Source organism: Cynocephalus volans, chromosome 6 (genome assembly GCF_027409185.1).
Source record: "Cynocephalus volans isolate mCynVol1 chromosome 6, mCynVol1.pri, whole genome shotgun sequence".
Lineage (NCBI taxonomy): Eukaryota > Metazoa > Chordata > Mammalia > Dermoptera > Cynocephalidae > Cynocephalus > Cynocephalus volans.
This window is the reverse complement of record NC_084465.1, coordinates 120263948-120289444: the sequence shown is the minus strand read 5'-3', so window position 1 is coordinate 120289444 and position 25497 is coordinate 120263948. Positions and strand designations below refer to the sequence as shown.

Below are 25497 nucleotides of genomic sequence, written 5' to 3'. Positions count from 1 at the left end.
TTTGTCTTGTTTGTTCATGTATGAATCCTGATTATTCCTTAAATTCCCAAACATGATGAGTATTTTGATAATGTTCTACACTATTTTATTTATATTTCATATCTTAATGTTTGCTGAATTTATCATAGTTTCTTGAAGAACCACAAATGAAATTTGTAAACTGTGTTTACTAGGTTAAATATAATAAGCAACAATAGTATATGACATCCTTCTTTTATAATTAGACCTTGAGACAAATTTTAAACTCTTAAAATTATTGAAATAGAATGTGACTAATAAACATCCCTAGTCTATTTTCAGGTAGATACTTCTACTTTGAGAATTATGATAATCTTCTAAATGATGTTTCATATTTTTCTAAAAACTTTATAAGCTGTTTAGTTGTATTTCAAGGCTTGAAGATTGTTTTTGATTTGTGTACCAACATTGGAAAAATTATTCAACTAAGGTTTGAAAGCCAATGGGGCAGGGATTTGGTTCAGAAACTGCTTCTATTTAAAAATTCTTCAGCAATTGATGACATTCTTTTTAGATTACCAAATTACAGGAATACTGATAGTAATGCAGAGGAATAATATCTTATTTCAAAATTCAGCCTCTGATGTCATAACCACAAAATATTTTAAATCAACAGTTTATAAGTATACTACCTCATTTTTTATTGTCTGTCCATAATCTTGTGGTTTCTACAGATTTAGAGATTGCATATTTTAAAGATACCACGTTTGTTTGTTTTATATATATCATGATAATAGAATGAATTTAAATTGTTTTCCATTCTTTCTTCCTCAGTTCATTTCTTTTTATCTTCCCACTGATAGTCTTTGGCAGCTCTTGAATAAATTCTACCTGTTGGTATCAAGGGGGAAAAAATTAGCCCAGAGGTTTTCATCTTTAATTAAAGCCAGTTATATAGCAGTTTTATTATGAAGTCTAGGTGAAAGAATTAGAATATCCACTGGAGTGCATTTTTGGTAACAACCAAAAAGGGAAAGGGGTATTGTTGAAACGTTTCTTGATACTTAGTATTACTGCAAGTCCGGTAAGGCAAATGAACAGACAAGTTAGGTTAGGGGTTTCATTTTAATCTCAAAGATTTTTTTTTTTTTTTCTTTTTGGCAGCTGGCTGGTAAGGGGATCCAAGCCCTTGACCTTGGTGTTGTTAGCACTGCACTCTACTGAGTGAGCTAACTGACCAGCCCTCAGAGATTCTGACTCATATCCATACGTCATTAGTTCAGTTTGGAACATTTGGTGTAGCATGTTTGAGAAGAGTGTTCATTAAAAAGAATGTTCATTAAAAAACAGCTGAGATTTTCCAGGATGCCTACCTTTCTGGGATATTTGTAAGGTGCTGTAGTTTTTTTTACATGCTCCTGAATCTCCTTTTTTAGTCGTTCTTGATCATGTGACTTGTAATCAGGGTTCAGAACAATAAAAGCCTTTACTACCTAAAATAAATATTTGAAACATCAGGAAGATGAGTTGTGTATTTTTATGTTTTGATGTATCTTGTTTGCTTTCTCTAACTTGGAATCTAAGTGCCCGGCAGGGTGGGCAGAGGGTTTAATCTCAGCTCTGTACTCTTAAGCCAGCCAGACTCCCACACCTCCTGGTCTGTACCTAGTACAAGAGAGCTTCTGGGACCCCTGCTTTGCTTATGATCTACTCTTGACTTCTGTCTTTCAACTACATTTTGAAATCTACTTCCTGACCTGTTTATGATTATCTCTGCCCTTGACTTCTTGCCTCATCTTTTATCTCCTTCAGTAAAGTGTCCACCTGGAAATTGGCAGTGCGTTAAGCACAGCCTCTTGTGTAACAGCACAGCCTAGTCCAGTCCAGCCCAGCTTCTAGGCCCCCACGCTCGGCGCATCTCTTGTAAACACTAGCCACACTGGGTTTGCCATATCCTTTTTTTTGTTTTTTTGTTTTTTTTTTTTTTAAACATGACCAGTAAGGGGATCTCAACCCTTGACTTGGTGTTGTCAGCACCACGCTCACCCAGTGAGCAACCAGCCATCCCTATATGGGATCCGAACCCGTGGCGTTGGTGTTATCAGTACCACACTCTCCCGAGTGAGCCATGGGCCGGCCCTGCCATATCCTTTTGAAGGGAACAGTCCACTGAGACCACACACTCTTTACACAAGGCCACTTTGCTGTTGTTCTAGCCCACTTACACAGCCCTAAGGAACAAGAGCAGAAATGGTGGTGGCTTTTGCTATCTCATCTGGCAGAAGACAGGAAAGGCTTCATCACTTTATGCTCACAAACACTGTTAACCAAAGTTTATCCCTTCTTTAAATGTCTTGGGAAATCTTGTCTAGAGTTTTTGGACCCTTCCTGGAGAAGACAGAAAAATAGGCCATCCCTCATGTAGTTCCTTCAAGAGTACTTTTGGGGTCCTGTCATGTTCACTCCAGAGGCACCGCCATTCACTGCCTCCCCCAGAGCCATGACTCAGGGTGAGTCAACTAGTATGCACCACCAAATCCAGGTAACAAGCCCAGGGTTTGCCATGAAATGATGCTTTCTGTAAACACCATTCCAGGAGGGTCCCCTGCAACTTTTCTATGATTAAATATCCTGCACTTAGGTGACTGAAATCTTACTGAATTGATGGATTCATGTTTCCAGCTTAAAGAAGCTTGCAACATTTCCTATCCACCTTGATCTGGGTGTAAAGATTTGGAACAATAAATTATTTAGGACAGCCATTTGGTGAGAAATGAAGACTTGCAGTTATAATTTTTTCACATACTGAAAATTATTCACCAGCAGGTACTTCTACAACATTTTATGAGCAATTGCCTATTTCAACCGAAAACTCTTGGACATTTCTAATTTACGTGTGCTATGGGGCAGTTGTGTAACTTTGTGTGTGTGTATGTATGGGTATAATTTTACCCTATTCATTTTTTTTACGCTTTATAAAATTTATTTGTAGTTACACTGGCTCTGATGCTTTATCAACATTTTTATGAATTTAAAAAGTTATTTTTGCTATTAGTGAATAGTTGAAAGGCAAATTATTTTTAAAACTGGATTGCATATTACTGGTTTGCATATTGATGACTTCTGAGCCTTACATAGTCCACTTCATCTTTCTAAAAGCCTTTATAAACCATTACAGAAAATGTTAAGAAGGAACAACCCAATGTTATGGTAAGAGTATGAACTCTGAAGTCAGACAGCCTGGGTTTAAGTCATAGCTTGTTGACTTCCTGTGTTATCTTCAGCATGTCAGATCACCTCTGTGTGTCTCAGCTTCTTTGTGGAAGAGGTTGTGGGGGTTAAGCAAGCTACATAGATACAGGGCTTAGAATAATGCCCGGCACACATGGTAAGTCATCAAAAATGTTAGCTCTTAGTTTTAGTAGTAGAGTTTTTTTGTTTTTGTTTTTGATTTTTTTTACCTAAAACTCATAAGTAGGCTTCTAAGTTTCTCTGAAATTCTATGTAGCATTTTTCTGAGAAGAGTCTATGGCTATGCCATTCTATACGGTAGCCACTAACCACATGTGGCTATTCAAATTTAAATTAATTAAAATTAAGTAAAATTAAATTTCCTTAGTCATACTAGCCACACTTCAAGTGACTGATAGTTGTGTGTGGCTATTGTATTGGGTGGTGCAAATATAGAACATTTCCATCACTGTGTTAAGTCCAACAGTGGTCTATGGCCTTCTTGAAGTTCTCAGAAGTATGTGATCCAAAAAATTTAGGAACCTAGTGATCTAAACAAGTATTTCTCAGCTCTTTATCTCACATCCCAATGTTAAAATAGTATTTAAAATCTAAATTTTTTTCCAGAATTATTGATAGCAAAAATCATCCATTCCTTTATTCCTATTGGAAATTTTGTCTTTTTAAAAAGGCCTATAGAAAGCACAAAAAATTGAGAAAACGGACTGCCGGTTAGCTCGGTTGGTTATAGCATGGTATTGATAACACAAAGGTCAAGGGTTCAGATCCCTTTACTGGCCAGCCACCAAAAAAACAAAAAAAACCCCTCAATATAGAACTTAAATTAAGGAAATACTCATTTTAAACACTATTTGCTTTTGGACAATTTATCAGAGAAAGAAGTATTCATGAAAACTGTCAAAAGTAGTTATGTTTAGCTGATAGTGTTAGAAATTTTTAAAGTTAAAACACCGCAACAGTATTTAAAATAGGCAAGAGTGTGAAAATGCACACATGTTGCAAGACTATAGTAGGTAGAATAAAAATTATCAGTGTTTGGGATATCGTCCTCAAGTCTTCATTTTATATGTTTTTGATCAATTCTTCTGAAACTTGCTGCCCAGTCAAAAGCCTGGCAGGACCTATCCTGGAGAAGACCCAATCAACTGGAATAGGCCTGCCACCAGAAAGAGAAGAGCTACCTATCGCATGGAACACATGGGCATTTTGTGCATGGACACCTTGTTTGAGACTCCCACCTACATCTTTTGCCAGAAATGTTGCAGCCCACCAATGTCAGGGAAACTGGCCAAACTTTCTCCCTCACTCTGGCTAAATCAGTCCCTATACTAAGACTCCAGAGCTGTAGGGGAACCATAACCCACTTATAGATCTTTGCTATATTGTACTCTGGGATTTCAGGTGACTGCCAAGCCAACCCTGGTCCTAAAGGCTCATCTACCATCCTGTTCCAAATAAGCACCTGCTAGGTGGAAAAAAATGATGATTAAAAGTAAGGGGAGAGGTGCAGGAGGAGCTGAGACTCATGAAATCCTGCGGGTAGAGTTCAGAACAATGAGGCAAACTTCAGTAATCACCAAATCTGTTCCCTGCTCTTATCTACCCAGGATATTCTCTTTCACAGTAAATAGGGCTTTCATCCTAGCAACTTTCCAAACTACCAAATCCCAGCCAATGGTCAATATCCAGAACAACTTTGGGCTATCCAGGAAAACTTACAGGATATCCTCTGGCATCACTGATCAGTTACGAGAATCGGTCCTGGAGGGGACATCCACCCTTATTCTACCAGAACGTGCACATTTCCCAATCCTGCCTTAAATTCAAGGACCTATTCAACCCGAGATTGAATACCTTGTAACTCTGCTCTGGACCCCATGCCTCAAGCCCTACACCTAGGATTTGAAATAAGGAACTTGAATGCATGGTACAGGAAGTTCTGGATTTGCATTCACATCAATGTCATCTCCATAACTTGGTTTAGTATTACAAGGGATATGGGTAAGAGAAATACTTGTGTGAACTTGTAGTCCACCATAGTCAAACCATGGGGGCATGTTATAGACACACAAGCAAAACCCAAGAGGCCTAAAGAGTGGTATGTTACCTTCAAACCCAAACTACCATGTGGTGAGCCCAATAGCAATGGTCTTCCAGCACTCCTGTGTCATTCATAGCTTGTTTCCTGAAAGCTCTTCTTATCTGCCTACCCAGCCTGCTAATGGTTGTCTCAGTTCCTGCCTATGACCTTGTTCCTACCCCTGATATTTGATACCAGTCCATCCTTCTCAGTTACAGTGGGGACCTTCTTGGTTTCCAGACCTTCTGGGTAAAAACTTGATCCTCTCCAGCTGACCTCTGGTGCCCCATTCTGGAGTGAGCCTGGGTTACTGGCAATCACACCATCTTTGCCTCAGCCCTCCATGGAAAAGATTCAAATTCATGTACACACACACACACACACACACACACACACACACACACACACACACACACACACACACACACACACATCCAAATTCAAGAACTGCTACTTATTCTGTAGCAGTTCTTTCTGGCTAGCATAGTCCTATCTGACTTGCATTTAGTAAATTAATTTCCAACTTGCATATTTAGTGAATGAAACATTTGGGCAATTCTGTTTTCAATGAACTACTATTTAAAAGAATATGTTAGGTTGCCAACAAATTATAACATTGAGATGAATCAGTTCTTTTACCTCTCCTCTGATGGGGTCTGGGCTGCTGACAACAGCTGACTCTGCAACCGAAGGGTGCTCCATCAGGGCACTTTCTACCTCAAATGGTCCAATTCGGTAACTGGGAAAGCATATGGCAGGAATTTATAAAGGTGAGCAGTAGGTTCACTCCAGAATGCTGATAACCAGATAACACAGATATATTCACAGATGGAAAAGAAAATTACCCAGAGGATAATATGATATCATCCGATCTTGCAACAAACCAGAAATATCCATCTTCATCCATATACCCTCTGTCCCCAGTGATATAGAAGTTGCCTCGTAAAGTTGAAGCTGTTTTTGAAGGATCATCCTGCAAAACAAATAGCATTTTGTTAATATTACTGTGAATGTGACTTTTCTGCTCAGTTGGATTTTTAAATGTTCAAGGATATAGAAAAGTCTGGCTCTTTTGAGAGTCCTTAGCATGAAGAAGAGCCAGAGTGTGAAATAGGGATGAAATTCCAGCACAGAGCTAGCCCAACAGAGGAAAGGTAAACTATGGTTATAAACAGTAGGCATGCTTCCATCTTGAGAATTTTTTTAGGTTACAAAATAAATATTACAGCTCAGAGCTCAGAGGAGTAGGCTAAATTAAGTCTTTTGCTAATTGACTAATATCTAATGCTGGTAGGGAAAGAGTGAAGTAACACTCAGAGTTAAAAGAGGACACCAGCACCTGATAATTGAAAGAGCAGACAATATTTTTTGTTGTGTTTTGTTTTACACAAAATCAGTATTGGTTTTATAACTCTGGCATAAGAAGAAAAACGAATATGTATTATGTAAAGTTGCTGGCAAGTAGAATCCAGACCTTTTATTATATTGATACAAAATTTGCTCTAATTTGTATACTATGATTAGAGATGAAAATAAGCTTGCAAACAGTGAGGAACTTGGGAAACCTCTAGTGAAAGGAATTTACTTAATCCCACTACCCCATTCCCTATCCCTCTCACTCCTCCCAAGAAGGGAGGGCACTAATGAGATTTCAGGAAAATGAGTGGATCCTGTTTGATAGCTGAAAAGATTTATGGATGTTGAGAGAGCATGGGTGTTATGAGGCTGTCTTCTTTCTTGGGCTTCCTTCCTCTTGCCTCATGGGACTGGAACAGTGATCTAGCCTTGGGCACCAGCGTGCTCTTCTTTAGCAAGCATTTGGGTGTTTCTCCAGTCCTCCATCTGCAGGATTACTATTCAGGACAATGAATTTCTCAAGAAAGGGACAAGTACCTATCCTAGGTATGTTTTGTGGCAAATAGGGATCATTACCAAGCACTTTTGAGAAATAAATAGAAAATAAGATATTATTTAATAAGTCTCTTACTACATAGTGAGTAAAAAGGCCAAATGGTCTGTTAGGTAGGGCTTGAATGCCAATATCTCCTTCTTGTCCAGGAGGTAGAACATTGCCATTTACATCTAAAATCTAGGATAAAAGAGAACAATTTATTTAAGGGGATTTTTATTTAATACCACATCCTCATAAATCTTAACTTTGTATGTTTTGTTTTGTTTGCCACTTAAGAATGCAGACTTGGCTGGCTGGTTAACTCAGTTGGGTAGAGCTCAGTGTTATAACACCAAAGTCAAGGGTTCTGATCCCCTTACGGGCCAGCACCAAAAAAGAAAAAAAAAAGAATGCAGACTTCAAAAACACTTTAACTGTACTTTAGATTCCTAAAAGAAATGTGTTTATTTAAATTCTACCATCCAGAAATCATCACATTTTGGAATATCCTTTGAGACAATACAGACATAGGAAAAAATAGGATCACTTCGTAATATACAGCTTTGCAACCTGCTTTTATCATTTAACAATATCTTGATTATTTTTTCCTCTCAGTAAATACATATCTTCATTATTGGTTTTCAAACTTTGTTTAGCTGTGGAACATATAAAACGTTCCTTCAGAAGCCCAATATAAGTAAACAGGAAAAGGAGAATGTTCTCTGGTTTGAGACAGTGGTAAGCCAAAGCCTTGTTCTCTTACCCTCTCCCAATCTTCATGGTTCTCTGAAGTGCCTAATAGTAGCTAACATTTATTAAGCACTTACTGCATGCTAAATAATAAATGCTAAAGCTTTAAGTACTTTACATGTATCATTTTCTTTAATCCTTACAACAGCCCCGAATGGTTAGAACTATTATGCCCATTTTACACATGATGAAACTGAGTTCCAAAGAATTTAGATAACACAGTACATGACTGAGCTGGAATTCAGATCTCAGCAATCAAGCTCCAGATCCTATGCTTTTAATTGTTATACTCCTTTGTGCAATGTCTCTAGGGAGTTTAATCCAATTTTTAAAAATCCGGATTAGCATTTCTCAGATTGATTGCTTATTTTGTATGCCAGATTTTGTACTAAATGACTTTGAGCTGTGTCTAGGTTTCAAGACTCCACTTGGCTTTTATGTTCATCCACCAGATGCCTTAAAACCTGAGGTGCGGCTTGCATGGAGAATAAGTACAATACATATCTGGCACTTTCCAGAAGGAAAAGGGCTTATGTGCCAAATGAGAAACTTGAAAGGCAAAAGAATTCTAAATGTAAAAACTTCCTTTTAAGCTTTTGCCAATAAAAAATATAAATTCCCACCCAGTCATCTAAAGAAGTATTTGGCTCCAGATACCAAGGAATTACTAATGGACAGGAGATGCATTAAGAGTTTCAATTACTTATCACAGACTACTCTTTAATTAATGGGAAAATAGAATCTTCTATCTCTGGGGAGAATCAAGTTCCCCATTGTTCAAAGGGTCTTAAAATGTTTAAACATGAAAATTATGAACTTGGGCCTTGAAACTGTAAGAATCTGATATCTAGTTGGTTGGAGCATGGATGCCAGAAGGTCAATGCAGATGTTCTTAGCTGAGGAACAGAAGGCCCTAGAGTAGCCCTTGGAAAAAGAGTGAAAAATGAAAGTAGCAGTGCTGATTGGGGATCCAGGCAGAGTACTGTTTTCCTCTCAGCCACATCATTTTTACATTCAAAGATAGCTGCTCCAGAAAAACCACTGGGCTCAAATTAGTGGGGAACTGGTGGAGGTACATTAGTGGGGATCACTGAGTATAGCTGTGCCTGTAAGACCCTGATAGCCATGTATGCTGGAAGTTGTTATTAAAGAGGAAAGAAAAAGAACACAGGTGTATGGTTGGCCCATTAGCTCAGTTGGTTAGAGCATGTAGTTATAACACCAAGGTCAAGGGTTTGGGTCCCCCTACCGGCCAGATGCAAAAAAAAAAAATCCTGAAAAACAAAACCGACAGCTGTATGAAATGTCAAACCTACCTGTAATGCAGACATGCTTAATTATCAATGTTTCTTTTTCCAATCAAAGGCAGCCTGTTAACCAATTATGTAACTAGGGCCCGTCCTACCATTTTTTCTTAGAAAAGCTTTCCAAAGTAGGGGAATGTGAGGGAGAGGTGAATAATAACAGCAGCTCTCTTTTGGACATTTATTATGTGCCAAGCACTTTGCTTTGCTCTTTAGAGATATTATCTCATTTAATCCTCACAAGAAACCTATGAAATCAGTTCTGTTATTGTCAAGGTTTCCAACCATCCCAGTTTGCCTGGGCCTGAGGTGGGGGAGAGAGAGAGGGAGGATCCCCGTATAACTTCCAGTGCTAACATTAGATAAGTCCCAGGCAAACAGAGACAAGTTGGTCACCCTAACCCCCATTTTACAAATCGGGAGACTGAGGCTTAGAGAGCTTTAACAGCTTACTCAAGACACTGAGCTAATGAATAACAGTGATAAACTTGAACCACTAGGTAATCCTATCTTTAGACAAGGTTCTCATAGCAAAGTTAAAGTGAAGGAGAGGACCTAGTATCTGATTTATTCTATAAACAGTGACAACAGCAATCAAGGTCATCTAAACTTTCTCAGACTTACCTGAGCATAAGAATTACCTCAGGTCGCTTCTTAAAAACACATATTTCAGGGTCCCACCCCAATTCTATTGAATCGCACTCTCCAAGGAAGGGTCCTGCAGATTAGTATTTTTAACAAGTAACCATGTGATTCTTACAATCAGATGAGCTTGGGAAACATTGATCTATCTATAACTAACCCTCAGGTAAGTTTGGGTCTGAGCTTTCTACTCTGTAAACTCATCCATTTGGTCTCTCATAGGTTCCTCTGGAATTAAATAGGTTAATACTTACAAAATGCTTAGAGCTGTATGGGACAATATAGGTATTTGCAAAATAATAGAGAACAATAACTAACATTTCTAACCCATTTCCATCTTTGTATAGAACTTAAAGTATCATGGAAGTAATACGAATCATCACCAAAGCAAGGAGTGTGTATGGGGGCAGGTGGGAAACAGACTGAATTGTTAAACATGCTCCCAGAAGGGGATGTGCAAACCTTAACATCGAAAGCAGGAGAAGGCTTTCCCATTGAGCCAGGCTTAATTTTCATTCCCTTAAAATTTCCACAGATTAACACCTAGTTAAGAAGAAGAAAAAGTAAGGTAACATTATAAGTAATTTAAAATTCATTAATTCATCTATCATGCATTCAGTCAACTAATATTTATTGAGAATTTATTATGAACCAGACTCAAAATAAAACAGTCTCTGCTCTCGTGGAGTGTAGAGATTGACAGTATACCAATGTGTATAATAAAGTTATAACAATAAATTTATAATTACTAAAATATCCGTGTTTATTAAAACAAGTATATTAGGGCCAGCCTGTGGCTCACTTGGGAGACTGTGGTGCTGATAACACCAAGGCCATGGGTTCAGATCCCTATACAGGGATGGAAGGTTAGCTCACTGGGTGAGCATGGTGCTGACAACACCAAGTCAAGGGTTAAGATCCTCTTACTGGTCATCTTAAAAAAAAAAAAAAGCTGATAAAAAAAGTATATTAACACTTATACTTGTATTAGCATACTCTTTTGCTTTTCTGTTTAAATAATTTGTCAATTTTCATTTTTATTTACTTTTGGTATCTTAATTTTTGACCAGGTAATACATTCTCATGGTTTATAAACTGAACCACTATAAAAAGGCACACTGTGAAAAGTTTCTTTCAACCTTCCCCTTATCTGCTCTCTTCTGCAAAATGACCACTTTTCTTCTTATTTCATTAATTAGAATTTCTTCTTAGTCTTATCTCTATGAGCTCTGTAAAGAACGCTTTTTAGAGTATGCTTGCCAAGGAGTTGCCCAGCACACTCCTAGTATTTCAAGTAACAAGGAGTTCAGCATTTTCCATTTTGACACAGCCTGTCACATGTGGGTGAAATCTCTCTTTCTGTAGATCTAGTAACTTTTCATTTTATAAAAAAAATATTGTAATGTCCTCATCCTGATCAATTAATAGAAGTTTTTCTCAATGAATGGCTATTTAAACAACTATATCAGCTACAGAGCTTTTTTGTAACTAGCTTCCCTCAAACTACTGTTTTCAAACTACTCCACTACTTCCCTATACCTCAATCATAAGGATATAATGGACACTTTGGTTTTTATTCATCTGACTAAATCGAGTCCAGCCCTGTCTTTTCAGTGAGGTCAGGTACCGTTTCAGTCTGTCCGTAACCTTCATAGATATCCAGGCCTGTCTTATTCCTCCACTGTTCAGTCACTTCAGGGCTGATTGGTTCCCCAGCGCTCACGCAGTGCTTTAAGCTTTTGAACTTATAGCTTCTCAGAAAATAGATAATGAGTTAGATTTAGGAGGAAAAATGGAGAGAAATGGGAATTAGGATTATTTCTAAAGAACTTCAGTATAAAATGTGTTTTAGTACCTTCATTGATTTCCCTCCCCAATACAAAGTAAACCATTCTAACATCATAAAATGACACCCAAAATACCAGTTTTTCTTTGTCTTTTTTCCCCTTTCTTTGGGCAGGGGGGAGGACACAGTAATTTGTTGCAAATTAAAGCCATGCCAGCCTTAGGGAAGGTAACCCATAATATCATTTTAAATCAGCAAATAAAAGTGTACCCATTAGGGCTGGCCTGTGGCTCACTTGGGAGAGTGTGGTGCTGATAACACCAAGGCCACAGGTTCGGATCCCTATATAGGGATGGCCGGTTGGCTCACTTGGGAGAGCGTGGTGCTGACAACACCAAGTCAAGGGTTAAGATCCCCTTACTGTTCATCTTTAAAAAAAATAAAAGTTTACCCATTGTTTGGTTAAATTAATTGTGGGATATTTACACAATGGAACACTATACAGCTATGAAAAATAATGAGGAAGCTCCTGGACAGTGCTGTCCAATGGAACTTCCTGTCATGATGGCAGTGTTCTATAATCTGCACTACCCACCACAGTATCCACTAGCCCTTTATGAATATTGAGCATTGAAACATGGCTAATACGACTGAGGAACTGAATTTTTTATTTAATTAAAATTTAAATTTAAATAACTAAATGTGGCTAGTGGCTACCATATTGTACATCATAGTTCCAGCATGTATTGTTAGAAGGAAAAAAGCAAGCTGCGTAACTGTGTATGCATTATGCCACCATTTGTGTCTGTAATTGAGAGGGTGAGAACATATGCATATTGGCTTGTATAGTTTCAGGGAGAATAGGTAAGAAACTGGGAACGTAGTCTACCTCCATGGAGGAGGAGATCTGGGTGACTGGGGGCAAGGTCTGGAGGAAGACTTTTCACTATACAGGTTGAGCATCCCTAATCCAAAAATCTGAAATCTGAAACACTCCAAAATTTGAAATTTTTGAGCACCAACATGACACTCAAAGGAAGTGCTCATTGGAGCATTTCAGATTTTGGATTTTTGGGTTAGGGATGCTCAACCAGTAAATTAATGCAAATATTCCAAAAAAAAAAAAATCTAAAATCCAAAACACTTCTGGTCCCAAGTATTTCAGATAAGGGATATTCAACCTGCACATTCTTATATTTCTATTGAATTTTATGACATGTGAATTATTTCCTACTCAAAAATTAAATAAAATCAATCTGAAAATATTTACCTGTGATATTGTGACATAACAAGAAATATATATTAGGACTTCCTCCCAGGTTTCTGCCACAGACCTCCTAAAATCCTTGTAATTTCCTAAGTGATAGGAGTGCTGAGAATATCTTTTGTTCTAATATTTGGTCTTTACCCCAGTTCCTGACACAGAGTTCCTAAATCCTTTGGAATTTCCTGGGTGATAGGAATATCTTTGTTCTAGTGAGGCAACTCTCAGTGGGTTCTTGGATAGCTTCAGATGGGGGACTAGTCACCAGAAAGACCAAGCCATGATTAGAAGCTCAGAAATTTTAGCCCACCCACCACCCTCCAGGAGGAGAGAGGAGCTGTAGATTGAGTTAATAATCAATCATGCCTATGTGATGAAGCCCCTCCCCCAAATCCCCAGGGTATGGGATTTAGAGAGCTCCACATGCCAGGAGGGTGGTGCACCCCAACTCCACGGGGACCCTTTTGGGCCTCGCCCTATAAAGCCCTTCATCTGGCTGTTCATCTGTCTCCCTTGTCACGTCTTTTGTAACAAACCAGAAGTTTGTTTTGAGTTCTGTGAGCCATCACAGCAAATTATTGAACCTAATGAGGGGTTGTGAGAACCTCCAATTTATAGCCAGTCAGTCATAAGCACCTGGACTTGCAATTGGCATCTGAAGTGGGGAGCAGTCTTGGGGGACTGAGCCCTTAACCTGTGGAATCTGATGCTAACTTCAGGGAGATAGTGCCAGAGTTGAATTAAATTGTAGGACACTCAGCTGACGGCAGAGAATTGGCTGGTGTGGAGAAAAATCCCTCACATATGGAGACTAGAAGTATTGAGTATTGTGAGTATAGAAAAACAGTTTTTTGTTTGTTCTGTTTTTCAAATTACCAATCCACTCTTTCAAATAAGAATTAGTGATAGAGCCCTCGATTTGGTGTTGTCAGCACCACGCTCTCCCAAGTGAGCCAACTGGCCATCCCTATATAGGGATCCGAACCCGTGGCCTTGGTGTTATCAACACCACACTCTCCCAAGTGAGCCATGGGCCGGCCCTCACATCCCCTTTTCTATTTGCTGGGATAAGTTTCCAAACTGGAGCAGCTTCTCTACTTTCTTGGATGACAGTAACAGCCATCATCCAAAGGATTAAATGCCTTTTTACCTATAACCACGGGGCCAAGAACTATAGATGTGGCTGAATCTTTCCTTCACTCTCCTTGCTTGGGGGACCCTGCTCTGGGCATAGTAATTATCATGCCCAGAATGTAAGCAAGAAGAAAGAAGGGGAGGAAATTGCTAACTCCTGTACCTACTAGTCTGGAGCTATGTTTTTAGGCAGAAAGGTCTTTTATTCTATAGCTTCTTCTTCCTCTCCCCTCCCCCCACTAAATGGCCATTTACCAACATTTCTTACCTGGTCATATCCTGTATAAGCATTCGGTATGCGGTTGGTGCTGAGCAGAAGACTGTGATGGGAAAGTTGGAGAGTGTCTGCAATTTAGAAAAAGTAAACTGGTCTTACTACAACTTGAATAAGTGCTTAAATGTCTATGGCAGGCACAGCACAATTTAAACATTGTTTATTTTACTGTAAATACACTCATCCCTTTTCTCTCTATATCTTTTCAGGCTTATTGACTTACTGGGTGTGAAATATCTTAAATCATGTTGTCTACTCTGATCTCTGCAAGTCACTTTATTCACCAGTCCTGTCAGTGACGCTGCTAACACATTTCTAAATGTTGACCTCTTGTGCTCTGCCTTACTTGCAAGATGGAAGTTGGCTCGAAACGGGGCAAATAGTGTGCGAATACACATGCCCCCTGGATCCATGGAGAAAAAACACTGCTCCATGCAGACTTTGCCCAGCCTGTGTCTGAGGTATTCCACATCACATCCGAGGGTATCAAATCCAGCCAGAACCTGGGAAAACAAATAACCCTGATGTATACAGGAAAACATTTAAAAGATCAGAACGTGAATCATCTTTGCAGTTTTGACATTTCAGACTGCAGCTCTGTGGAAGTACCTTCCGTTTACAGACAATCCTAAACCGAAACTGCTGTGAGTGTGTCCGGTCATTTTAGGAGATCCACTTGTTCCACTGGTAAAGAAAATGGCCATCGTTTCATCGTGTTTGGTCTTCACACAGGTGTGGTTGTCACTGACATGTCTGCGAAGGAAAAACTACAGTGATTCTGCACATTAAACACAGTGTCATAGACTCTTACCACTGAAAAGGATTCGAGAAACTATCTACCTGGAACTCTTCCTCTCATGATTAGGCCCCAGTGACTTAGGTTGAATTCCAAGGTAAAAGCCCTCTCTCTCTTTCTCTCTCCATCTTTGTAGGTGCTTTCTAGAATCAAACTAAACTTTGCCAACAAAAGCCCATTTACAGGGCCGGCCCATGGCTCACTTGGGAGAGTACGGTGCTGGGTAGCACCAAGGCCGCAGGTTCGGATCCTATATAGGGATGGCTGGTGCACTCACTGGTTGAGCGTGGTGCAGACCACACCGTGTGGAGGGTTGCAATCCCCTTAATGGTCAAAAAAAAAAAAAAAAGCCCATTTATAATAGCCAATTTCCTAGCTTTTTACTTTATGATAAAGAAGGATTGAAGCACTTAAAAAACTTGATAGGAAGAATAAGTTCTGGTGCCCCAGAATGAAAATAGCTATTAAAATTGTATTGTATATTTCAAAATAACCAGAAAAGAGGATCTTGAATGTTATAACCACAAAGAAATGATAAATGTTTAGGTGATAGGTATGCTAACTATTCTGACTAGATCATTATATAATATATGCATGTATTGAAACAACAAACTGTACCCCATAAATATGTACAATGAAAAAATAAATTAAAATTAAAGAAAACTAAAACTAAAAATCTCAAGAGTTTTACCATAATCAGACAGTGTGAGGATTCTATGATCTTACAGTCATGGATGTATGAAGAATTTCCCCTTCCCCTCCACTGTGGATGCTTTAAAATGTGATTTTTAAAAATAAGTATGTTAATGCAAGTCGTGGCTAGGGCAGGTGTCAGCAAACTACAGCCCACAGGCCAAATCTGGCCTGCCTCCTGTTTCTGCAAATGAAGTTTTATTAGCACAGAGCTATGCCCATTCGTTTACATATTATCTGTGGGTTTTTTCACACTACAATGGCAGAGTTGAGTAGCTGTGACAGAGACTGTGTGGCCTGCCAAGACACACATTAGAGCAGCTGAGAGGAGGTAAATTCTGCATGCATATACAAGTATGCATGTTCAGTCTATGATTCCTTAAAAATAGTACCTGTAGCTATGTACCTATCACTTCCATCACAGATATGGCTGCCCTAATAAGGCAGGGTTATTGCACTATCTCTTACTACTAGAGGCAGTAAATATAGCAATTAGGAGTATGGGCACAGAAGCTAGATTGCCTGGGTGTGAGGCCTAGCTCTGCCAGATACTAGCATTTGGCCTTATTCATCTACATAATTATAGTCCATACCCCTCGAACCTTTGTGAGATTCAAATGAGTTCATATATCTGAAGTGCTTGGAACAGTTTCTGGCACATAAACAGTGCCATAAAAATATTAGCTATTATTGCAATTATAAAGTTATTTTTATTAGAAGAGTACTTGGCCTTTGGTAATAACTCAATCAATGTTAGCTATTTGGAGGTAGGAAAAAGTCCATAGCTGCAAGCTTGCTCTCAAATCCTTGAGTAAAGGTAGGAGGTTCTTTCTACAGGGAGAATTTCCTGCCAGGATAATGTTAAGATATAAAAAGTACCTGGCAGGAGTTCCAAGTGATCCCCGGAAGCATCCCATTGCAGGGCTTGAACAAAAGTGTAATTCAGTTTTATGGCTGCACCCATTAAGTGTTTTACTTCTTGTAACCTGATAGAAGTGTTGCTGTTAGCAAGGGAAGGGTGTAGCCTACACAGAGGAACTGATTGTGATCGATTGCCCTGAGACATGGTGCTGTGATGCACCTCTTAGATCCCTCCGCAGGAGTGAGGGACTTACTCCCCCGAGAGAGAGCCGTCTTTAGAGACTGCCTTGGCTGAAGACAGTTGCTTTGTTTGAAGTCACACCTCGTTCAAGGTCACGCCTCCTAGGGACAGCCCACATCCAGTTACTGATCAGTGTAATGTATAAAGGCCAGGACCAAATAAAGAGAAAGAAAAAAAAGCCAGGCGGTGGGGGGGGGGGGGGGGGCGGGGGCTGGACCTCTTGCTTTAGCTGGGAACAGCTTTAAGGAGCTGTCTAAACTCCAGAGGTCCAGTGGGTTGGCTGAGGGTTTTGTAGGGAATACTTCGCAGATAAATTTCTTCCTCTGCCCAGTCTCACAACCTTCCCCTTCCTTCACAGGTCTTGATCCCAGGAGAACGTCATAATAAACTTCCTGTTCACCAATATCCATCTCAGAGACTACTTTCTGGGGATTCCAACCTATGAAAAACACCCCCAACTTCTTCCTGCCTCCGAGCTTAGCACTATTAGAGCAGCAATAATCACCAATCACTTTTGCCTATTGTTTTAATGTGCATTTTTATAATCACTACTGTGTTGAATATCTTTTCGTTGTTGCCTTTCTTTTTGGGAAGCAATTCTACAATTACGGTACTCACTTCATCATCTCCTTGAGATTCTCCCACCCCTCTCTGGAGTTCTGGGACACAATTAGCTTGGAGTGCAGATTTTCACATTTAGCTGCAACAGCATCTACTGCTGGGGCTAAAACATCACTGGTAATAATGCACTTTGCTTTTGAAGATTGTAGTCTGTAGAGAATGTCTTTCTGGGTCAGCTGAGTGGTTCCTGCAATGAAAACTGTTCCTAAAGGAGCAAAAAGAAACATTGTTTAGAAAAAAGGGTATTCCTCGTCCTGTTAGTTGGAGTAGTGTAGATAGCACGTGTACATTCTGTACTTCTCTGAATAAGTCGATTTACTAGGGAAGGTGTCTGTCTTACTTCCATTATTATGCTTTTGCCTTTCAAGAGATGTCAAAGTCTATGACCCTTTTGACCTAACACGAAAAAGGTGTTAAATGCTGGATAATCATCCCCTATTTGAAGACCATTCTTAACACTGCTCGAAGAGGGTTTTGTTTGAAAAGTAATATTACCCAACATTTGCTGAGTACTTGAGTGCCAGGCAATATTGTGTTTCACATATTTTAACTCATTCAATCCTCACCACAAAACTGAAAACACAAAAGCTATGAACAACTTGCTCAAGAACACCTAAGTAGCAAGTGGCAGTGCAGGGATCGAACCCTGCAGCCTGATTCCAGAGGTGTATACTTAACCAGTTCAGTTCAAAAATCCAAAAATGTATGTGATTGTTTTATGGTTTCTTTCCAAAGGGAAGGGTCGAGGCATGCATCTTTTCTGTGTTTCTACTCCTGCCTGTGATATATCACACTGTAAGATGTAATGCAATGGTGAAGAGTGTCCTGGAGCCAGACATTCTTACAGTTTGGCCTCAAACAAACCACTTTACCTCTGCGAGCTTCAGGTTCTGCCACTGTAAAATGGAGATTATAATAATACTACCTCCCTTATAGGATTATTTGAACGTTAAATTTGAGAGTTAAAACATGTAGAGCTTAGAACAGTACTCAGTAAACTCTATTCTTTTCTCAAAGGATGAATGGTCTTTCAAGAATATATCTATCTCCTGGGCTCCACCACTCCAGTCCCAGGTCCTCACGAGAGAGGTGGAAGGTATTCACTTTGCAATAGGCTGTACTCTTCCCAGGTGACACAGCAGGCAAGGAAGATTGAGGTAGACATGCCTGCCGTTCTTGGACTCTTGACCCTGACTCATCTTTTCATTTTGGGAAGGACCGGCCTCTCCAGTGGAGTTTTTCAGGAAACAGACAAGCAGGACCAGAACACAAGTTTCTTCAAATATCTTTCCTTTCTAATCAGGGCAACACAACAATTCGATGAGGCTTTAACTCTAAGGTTATCCTTTGGAGACGTTCCACCTAGGGATAATTAGCGTACCTAGGCCTAACGCTTTTACTTAACTTAAAGGCACTCTCTAACAATAAGCCCCCTGCCAGCATTTCATGCCCATAAGAAGCACTTTAGTTAAACACATTACACTTAGATAATTAATTTCTGCCAATAGGTAATTCATATCATATCTTTAAAAGAATTAACAGTGATCAATCTTACCTATTAAAACTACTTTCTGACCAAATAATCAATACTCCTGGGAAGTATTACATAGTTTCTCACTTGCGGGCAAACTGTTACTTTAAAAAAAAAATAATCTTCCAATATTGCTCTGGAGGTATGTCCAAGTTGATAAATACAATGGATTTATTTATTTGTTCATTCATTTAAAAAATATTTATAAAATTTATTTTTAAATATTTAATAAATTAAAATTGTATTTATATGTATTACTCTGTGGTAGGCAGATATGGTACAGAATAAGAAAGACATAGGTCCCTGCCCTCCTGGATCTTACTTTCTGGCTGGGGGTGACAGACGGTAAGCACGTGTACAGTATCAGGTGATGATAAGTGTTGTTTAAAAGGCTGGAGAACAACTGCATGGAGCAGAGCTGGCAGAGGAATTGTTTTAGAGAGAGTAGTCAGGAATGGCCTCTCTGAGGAAGATTCCTATTTATGTTTAAGTTTCATGTAAAAAGAAAAAAGTTACAAATTTCAAGAAATAAACTGTCCGTTTCCGCTGCACAGTTGCTATTTTGCAAGAATGAGCTGGGGTCAGTGCACTTTACCGAAACTGTAGGGGAAGTTCGGAGGAAAGCACAGAGAAGCAGCAGAACCAGCACTGGGCTGGCCACCGGGGCTCCGAGGTACTTGGTTTGCTTGTTTCTCTAATCAAAAATGTGAACATAGCCAAGGTGCTGAATCTTTCTGGACCTCTCTTTCCTCGTCCATGGGAGAATTCGTTCCTTGACACTCAAAGGATGGTCCCTGGACCAGCAGCATCGACACCACCTGGGAGCTCATTAGAATTATAGAATCTCAGGTCCCACCCAGGCTTATTGGATTAGACATTGCATTTTAACAAGATCCCCAAGTGATTCATATGCACATGAAAGTTTGAGAAGAAATGAACTAAATGATTTTTAAGAATCATTTGTATTTCTAAATTTTGTGAAAATCCTAGAAATATTGGAGAATGCACTGGGCTCCAGTAATGACTTGCTGAGTAACCTCAGACAAGTGACTTGATGTTCCTTTCCCCATCTATGAAGTTTTGGCTTCCCCATTTATAAAATGAGGCTTCTCTTTTTCTCATCATAAGGCTAATGTGAAGGTGAAACAAGCAGATGAGTAAATATTTGTTTTAAAGCTGAATTAACCACATACATCATAGAAACCTCCCAAAGATCTGGGACTGAGCTTGCGTGTTGCACTAGTTTTTTTGTGGTAAATATTTCCTAAAGGAAGGGACACATTGGGAATTAGTACTTTTTAATAATTATATACTGAGATTTTTGTTGTAATGGGATTTGGCCTATAACACATAGAAAAGAGTTTGAAAACTAAAGTGTGATGTGAGAGTTTGGTACTGGGACAGATCTCTCTGAGAACTTGGAAATGAAATAGATTGCCTTCCAAGAGCTAAATTATACACTCAATATAAAATAGATCAGGGGCCGAGCCCGTGGCGCACTCGGGAGAGTGCGGCGCTGGGAGTGCAGCGACGCTCCAGCCGCGGCTTCGGATCCTATATAGGAATGGCCGGTGCACTCACTGGCTGAGTTCCGGTCACGAAAAAGACAAAAAAATAAATAAATAAATAAATAAAATAAAATAGATCAGAACAGAGATATACAAAGTCACTGTAAACAGACATAATGGTTCACAAAGTAGCAAGACTAAACTGTACCCCAATAAGATATGTTAACATAGAATTGGTCTCACAAGAGGGTATTGCAACCACAAAACATAGAAAAAGGAGATTTACTGGAGCAAATTGTGACAGTACCCATCCAAGTCTGTCTAGGGAGAAGTCTCTGTTAGGAGACTGCATATATTATGGTCCCTTGGATGAGGTGGCCCTTAGCCAGTACCCACATTTACACTGGCCTGTTTTCATTTTCTCAAACCTACAAGTTATTTCCTGCCTCAGGATCTTTGCACATGCTTTTCCATTTGACTTTTCTAATTTCAAAATGGAAAAGTCAAATGGACTTTCTCCCACTGGCCTACTCCTCCCTCAGGTCTCAGCTTAATACTTTTCTGATTTTCAGTCTATAGCAGTACCCCTCCTATACACTGATGGCTCTGGTCACAGTTGTCACATTTACCACACTATGCATTTATTTAATTCATGACTCTCTCTCCCACCAGATCCTAAACCCCACAGCTCCTGAAACATAGTAGGTACTCAGGAAACACCCATTGCATGGAGAGATGGATGGGTGTAGAGGGATGGGTAGATGAGTGGGACTTTCAAATCCTGGAGCAAATAAATTAAATTATGAAAATTACTTCTTCTGAGCCCACATACACTAAACAAACTTCTGGCTAAGTTTTGTCTTCTCATGTAATTCTGTTAACAGACGGAGGGGGGTGCTATTCATGCCAGAGTTTTTGGCCCTTCATGCAAATGAATAAATTGGTGGTATTTTATACACTATATACCATAAACATGGAAATGAGAGTCCCCCTAACCCCTGCCTGGAGATTCAGAGCTCTACTCTCCAGGCACTGACTTAAGGACGTTTCTGACCTACTAGGCAAGTGGCCAGATCTGGTCAATTTGCCAAAGTCTTTTCATCCTATGAGACCTCCAGTAAAATACAGGCTTACTTCCTCTAGCTCAGTGGTTTTCAAACTTCAACTTGTATCAGAATTCCTGTAAGGTTTGTTAAAACAGAGTTCTGGGCCTCACCCCAGAGTTTTGGATTCAGCAAATCCTGGGTGGGGCTGCAGAGTTTATGTTTCTGAGAAGTTTAGTGGTGCCGATGCTGCTGGTCCAGGTGCACACTTTGAGAACTACAGTTCAGCATTACTCCTCTGCAGTAATTTCAAACCTTCCCTTTGTTGAAAGCATATTAAAACTCACCCCAATACTCTCTGATTTAGTAATGCATTTCCAAACATTTTAAGATTCTTCAAAAAGCACCTTTCAAATGTACTTTTTAAAAAATGCGAAATATATCAAACATGCAACAAAATGTATGCAGTGTATATGTACAATTTCTTTAAAAAAATATGAAAATAAGCATAATATACCAATCGTCTTAGGAAACAGAATTTAACAATATGTTTGTCCTGCTCCAAATCTCTCTCTCCACCTCCCTACCACCCCCAGGTAGCCATTAACCAGAATGTGGTGTTAACCATTCCTTTGTCTTTATATTATCATTTATGTATATAACACGAAGTAATATATGAGCAACTGAAGTCCTAGTCAATTAGGATTTCAATTTTCAATTAGCCAATGTTTATTAAGAGGGAAAAGTTATTAGGAAATCAAATAACTATGACCTCACATCTAATTCTGCCATGAAGACTAGCATTGTTACATTAGATTTACCACCCATCACTTCTCTCTTGTTTTCCCTTCTAAGAGAATCTGCCTTCTGTCCTGCCCACAGCCCTGATAGCCATGTTTGTATCAGAAGAAGCTGCCTCTGATCGGCTCATCAGACTCTGTCTCAATTATTTGACTTAAGAAACTGAGTGAATTAGAAGTTCGGTCATACAGGGTTACAGCCTGAGCTATCTGTATGGCAAACCAAAACCATGCCCCAGCCAAAATGGAGGGGACCAGAGAAACCATGTGTTATCAGACAGAAGGAGTCAAAGGAGCAGACACATGAGAAAGACAAAGACAGAGGTCCTGTGGCTTCAGAGCAAGAGAAATAGAGAAAGAAGCTGCCAGCTGAATAGTCTATTTCCTTGCAGAAGCCCAGCTGTTCTTTCTGTACTTTTTTTTTTTTTTTTTTTTTGAACTACTATGAATGGATATTTGGTCCTGGCAATCAAATAGTCCTTTAAGCAGCATTCATAAAAGCAATCATTTTGTTAAAAAAATGCTTACAAATGGGCTCTGTTACTTCAGTGTACAATTCTTATGTACATAGGAAATGGAATATATTACCTCTCCTCAAGTGGAAGTAATGATTATAATAAGTTAGGAAAGGTTACTCAATATAATGATTTATTGTGACGATAGGAATATTAATTAATTCAATAATATTTTACTGAACATTTACTATATGCCAATCACTGGGGATGCAGAGATGAATATATCATGGTCATGGCCATTTAGGAGCTTACATCACCATATGGGAATGACAGATTTATAAGCAAACAGTATGCCCAGACAATAGCACCATTGGAGAGCTCAAAGAGAGTACTTGGGTTGGGGCTTCAGGATGGGGTTGTCTGAGAAGATAACATTAGAGCTGAGACTTGAAATTCTGGTAGAGTTGTCCAGGTTGTTAGGCGTGAGGGAAAGGCTTTCCAAGCATAGGAAACGGTGTACCAAAAAGCCAGGAGATGGGAATGATCACAGACCTTACAGGAAACCATTTGGCTTTCTGGAACATGGAGGGTAAGGGTGGAGAAATTAGAACAGAGGGAAAACGGCTACAGCCTTTTATGACGCACCTAAAGAAGTTCGGATCTTACCTGGTAGGCAATGGAGCATTTTTTGTTTGTTGGTTTGTTTAAATTTGTACTTATTTATTTTTATTGAAATGTAATCGATAATACTTATGTGTCAGGTACAGAGTTGAATATCAATACCGGTGTACAACGTGTGATCAAATCAGAATAATTAGCATATTCATCATTACAAAGCATAATCAGTTCTTTGTGCTGAGGACATTTGATCTCCTCTCTTCTAGCCATTTGATAACATACAGTAAATTAATGTTAATGGAACATTATTAGATAATGTCAAAGAGCAAAATGACAGGATAAAATATGTGTTCTAGCAAAAACACTGGCTAGGGGGGACGAATTGAATTGGGGTGGGGTGTGAGCACACCCAAGGTCAGAATTAGTGAGACTTTTGGGGAAATCCATTCAAGAGATAGCAAAGATGTAAAGTAAGGTAATGGCAATGGAATTAAAGAAGGGGGGCTCTGGGGCATGTAGGAGGTCAAATTTATGAGATGTAGAAGCTCATTAGGAAGGAGTCGCAGGTGGATGGCTTAGAGCACCAGATGGATGTAATTAACCATGAGTGTAATAAAGGTGTGAAAAAAGAACTGGGTGGCTTCTTTGAGTTTGTGGATGTACTGAGTTTCAGATGACTATGGGTCCTATTCAAGAGGAAGAATAATTGTAAGGGTATTTAATTGTTGATTGACATTCACTTAATAAATCTATGTCATTATGAAAAACCCAACTTCTAGTTTAGATCAAAGGGTATGGTGTATTTCTAACACATTTCTAAGGTCCTTGAGAATAATACTATATGGTTTACAGTTCTTCTTCAAATAATATACCCAAATAAATGTCTCATGATTACTTAGATGTTTTAGAAAATCTCTCATCCAGCTCAGTTTAAATATGATCAAATTGCAAACATTACTAACCTGTTCGCAGACAGGCCACATTTGCAAGCCACCACTCTGGGATCCTGGGCAGAATCACAATTACTCGATCTCCCTTTTGCAGGGCACAGGCATCTGTAAGTATATTGGCAAATTTCCTGGACAAAGATCCCAATTCCTCAAAACTCCACCTCACCTCTTCTCCACATCCATTTATCCACCAGAAGGCTGGATTAGAAGGTCTCTTTCCAGCCTAAGGAAAGACAAATCAGTCATGGATTTAAAGGTTGTTATACAGTTAAATTCCATTTCGACTGACTTAATGGTATATATTCTCTGAAGAAAATTTACATGTCACTAGTTAGAACATACATTGAGTATATGGAAACAACTCTGGGGTCCTTATTTCTAGATGCTGGGAGTCATGTCATCTCTTCTGGCCCATGTCATTTCTCATTTAGCTTGATTGTTTGTTTTTCTTTCCAGAAAGTTAGAAGTTTTGCATCTCTTTTTATTTCTCTCAACGTTGTATCTGTGCCTCATGCCCTACTATTTCTGACTCTTAGAATTGCTTTTCACTCCACTCCTTTTTGTTAAAAAAAAAAATCAGCCTAGAATCACACACTTATGTAACCCAGATGTTCTCATCCAACCATAGAACTATTGGCACTTTGGGCCAGATAATTCTTTGTTCTGGGGGTCTGTCCTGTGCATTAGCAGCATCCCTGTCCTCTACCATTTAGAAGCCAGTAGCATCCCCCTACCTCCCCTGTCATGGCAACAAAAATGTCTCCAGACAGTGGCAAATGTCCCTCCTAGATGAGAAGTTGTAGTCTGACTGGCCCTTGCTCCATACCTTTTCCATACTGGTCCATTGGTCCAGGACATCTTTAGCAAAGTTGAAATACTCTGGAATCTCCAGTTTGAAGTCCTGTTTCATGGATTCATAGTTGGAGAAATTCTGAGGGGTTGCTGTTCTATAATCTTTATGTAATGCTCTCATAGAACCAGGACTGGCTAGGCGCTGAAAACACTTGGCGCGAAGTAATATCTCCATGGTAACAAGAGATAACAT

At 39.2% G+C, this 25497-nt stretch overlaps 1 protein-coding gene across 1 annotated transcript; it reads right to left on the bottom strand.

Moving 5' to 3' along the window:
* Positions 1–762: 762 nt before the first annotated feature.
* ACSM3 (acyl-CoA synthetase medium chain family member 3) lies at positions 763–25497 on the bottom strand. The gene is made up of 13 exons (XM_063099111.1): positions 25279–25497; positions 24465–24675; positions 17545–17752; positions 14945–15088; positions 14682–14838; positions 14330–14406; positions 11505–11628; positions 10340–10420; positions 7278–7379; positions 6136–6263; positions 5930–6029; positions 1332–1451; positions 763–849 (listed from the first exon to the last, which is right to left on the bottom strand). The coding sequence occupies exons 1-13, from the start codon at positions 25495–25497 to the stop codon at positions 763–765; spliced, it is 1758 nt and encodes a 585-aa protein (XP_062955181.1).

Bases quoted from the DNA above. Each gene is read 5' to 3' on its own strand.
- ACSM3 (XM_063099111.1), bottom strand. From the start codon at position 25,497: ATGTTATCTCTTGTTACCATGGAGATATTACTTCGCGCCAAGTGTTTT. The intron at 15,089-17,544 runs GTGAGTACCGTA...TTTCCTTCGCAG, and splicing joins AATCTCAAGGAGATGATGAA to ACATGTCAGTGACAACCACA. The intron at 6,030-6,135 runs GTAATTTTCTTT...ATGCTTTCCCAG, and splicing joins GATATCATATTATCCTCTGG to TTACCGAATTGGACCATTTG.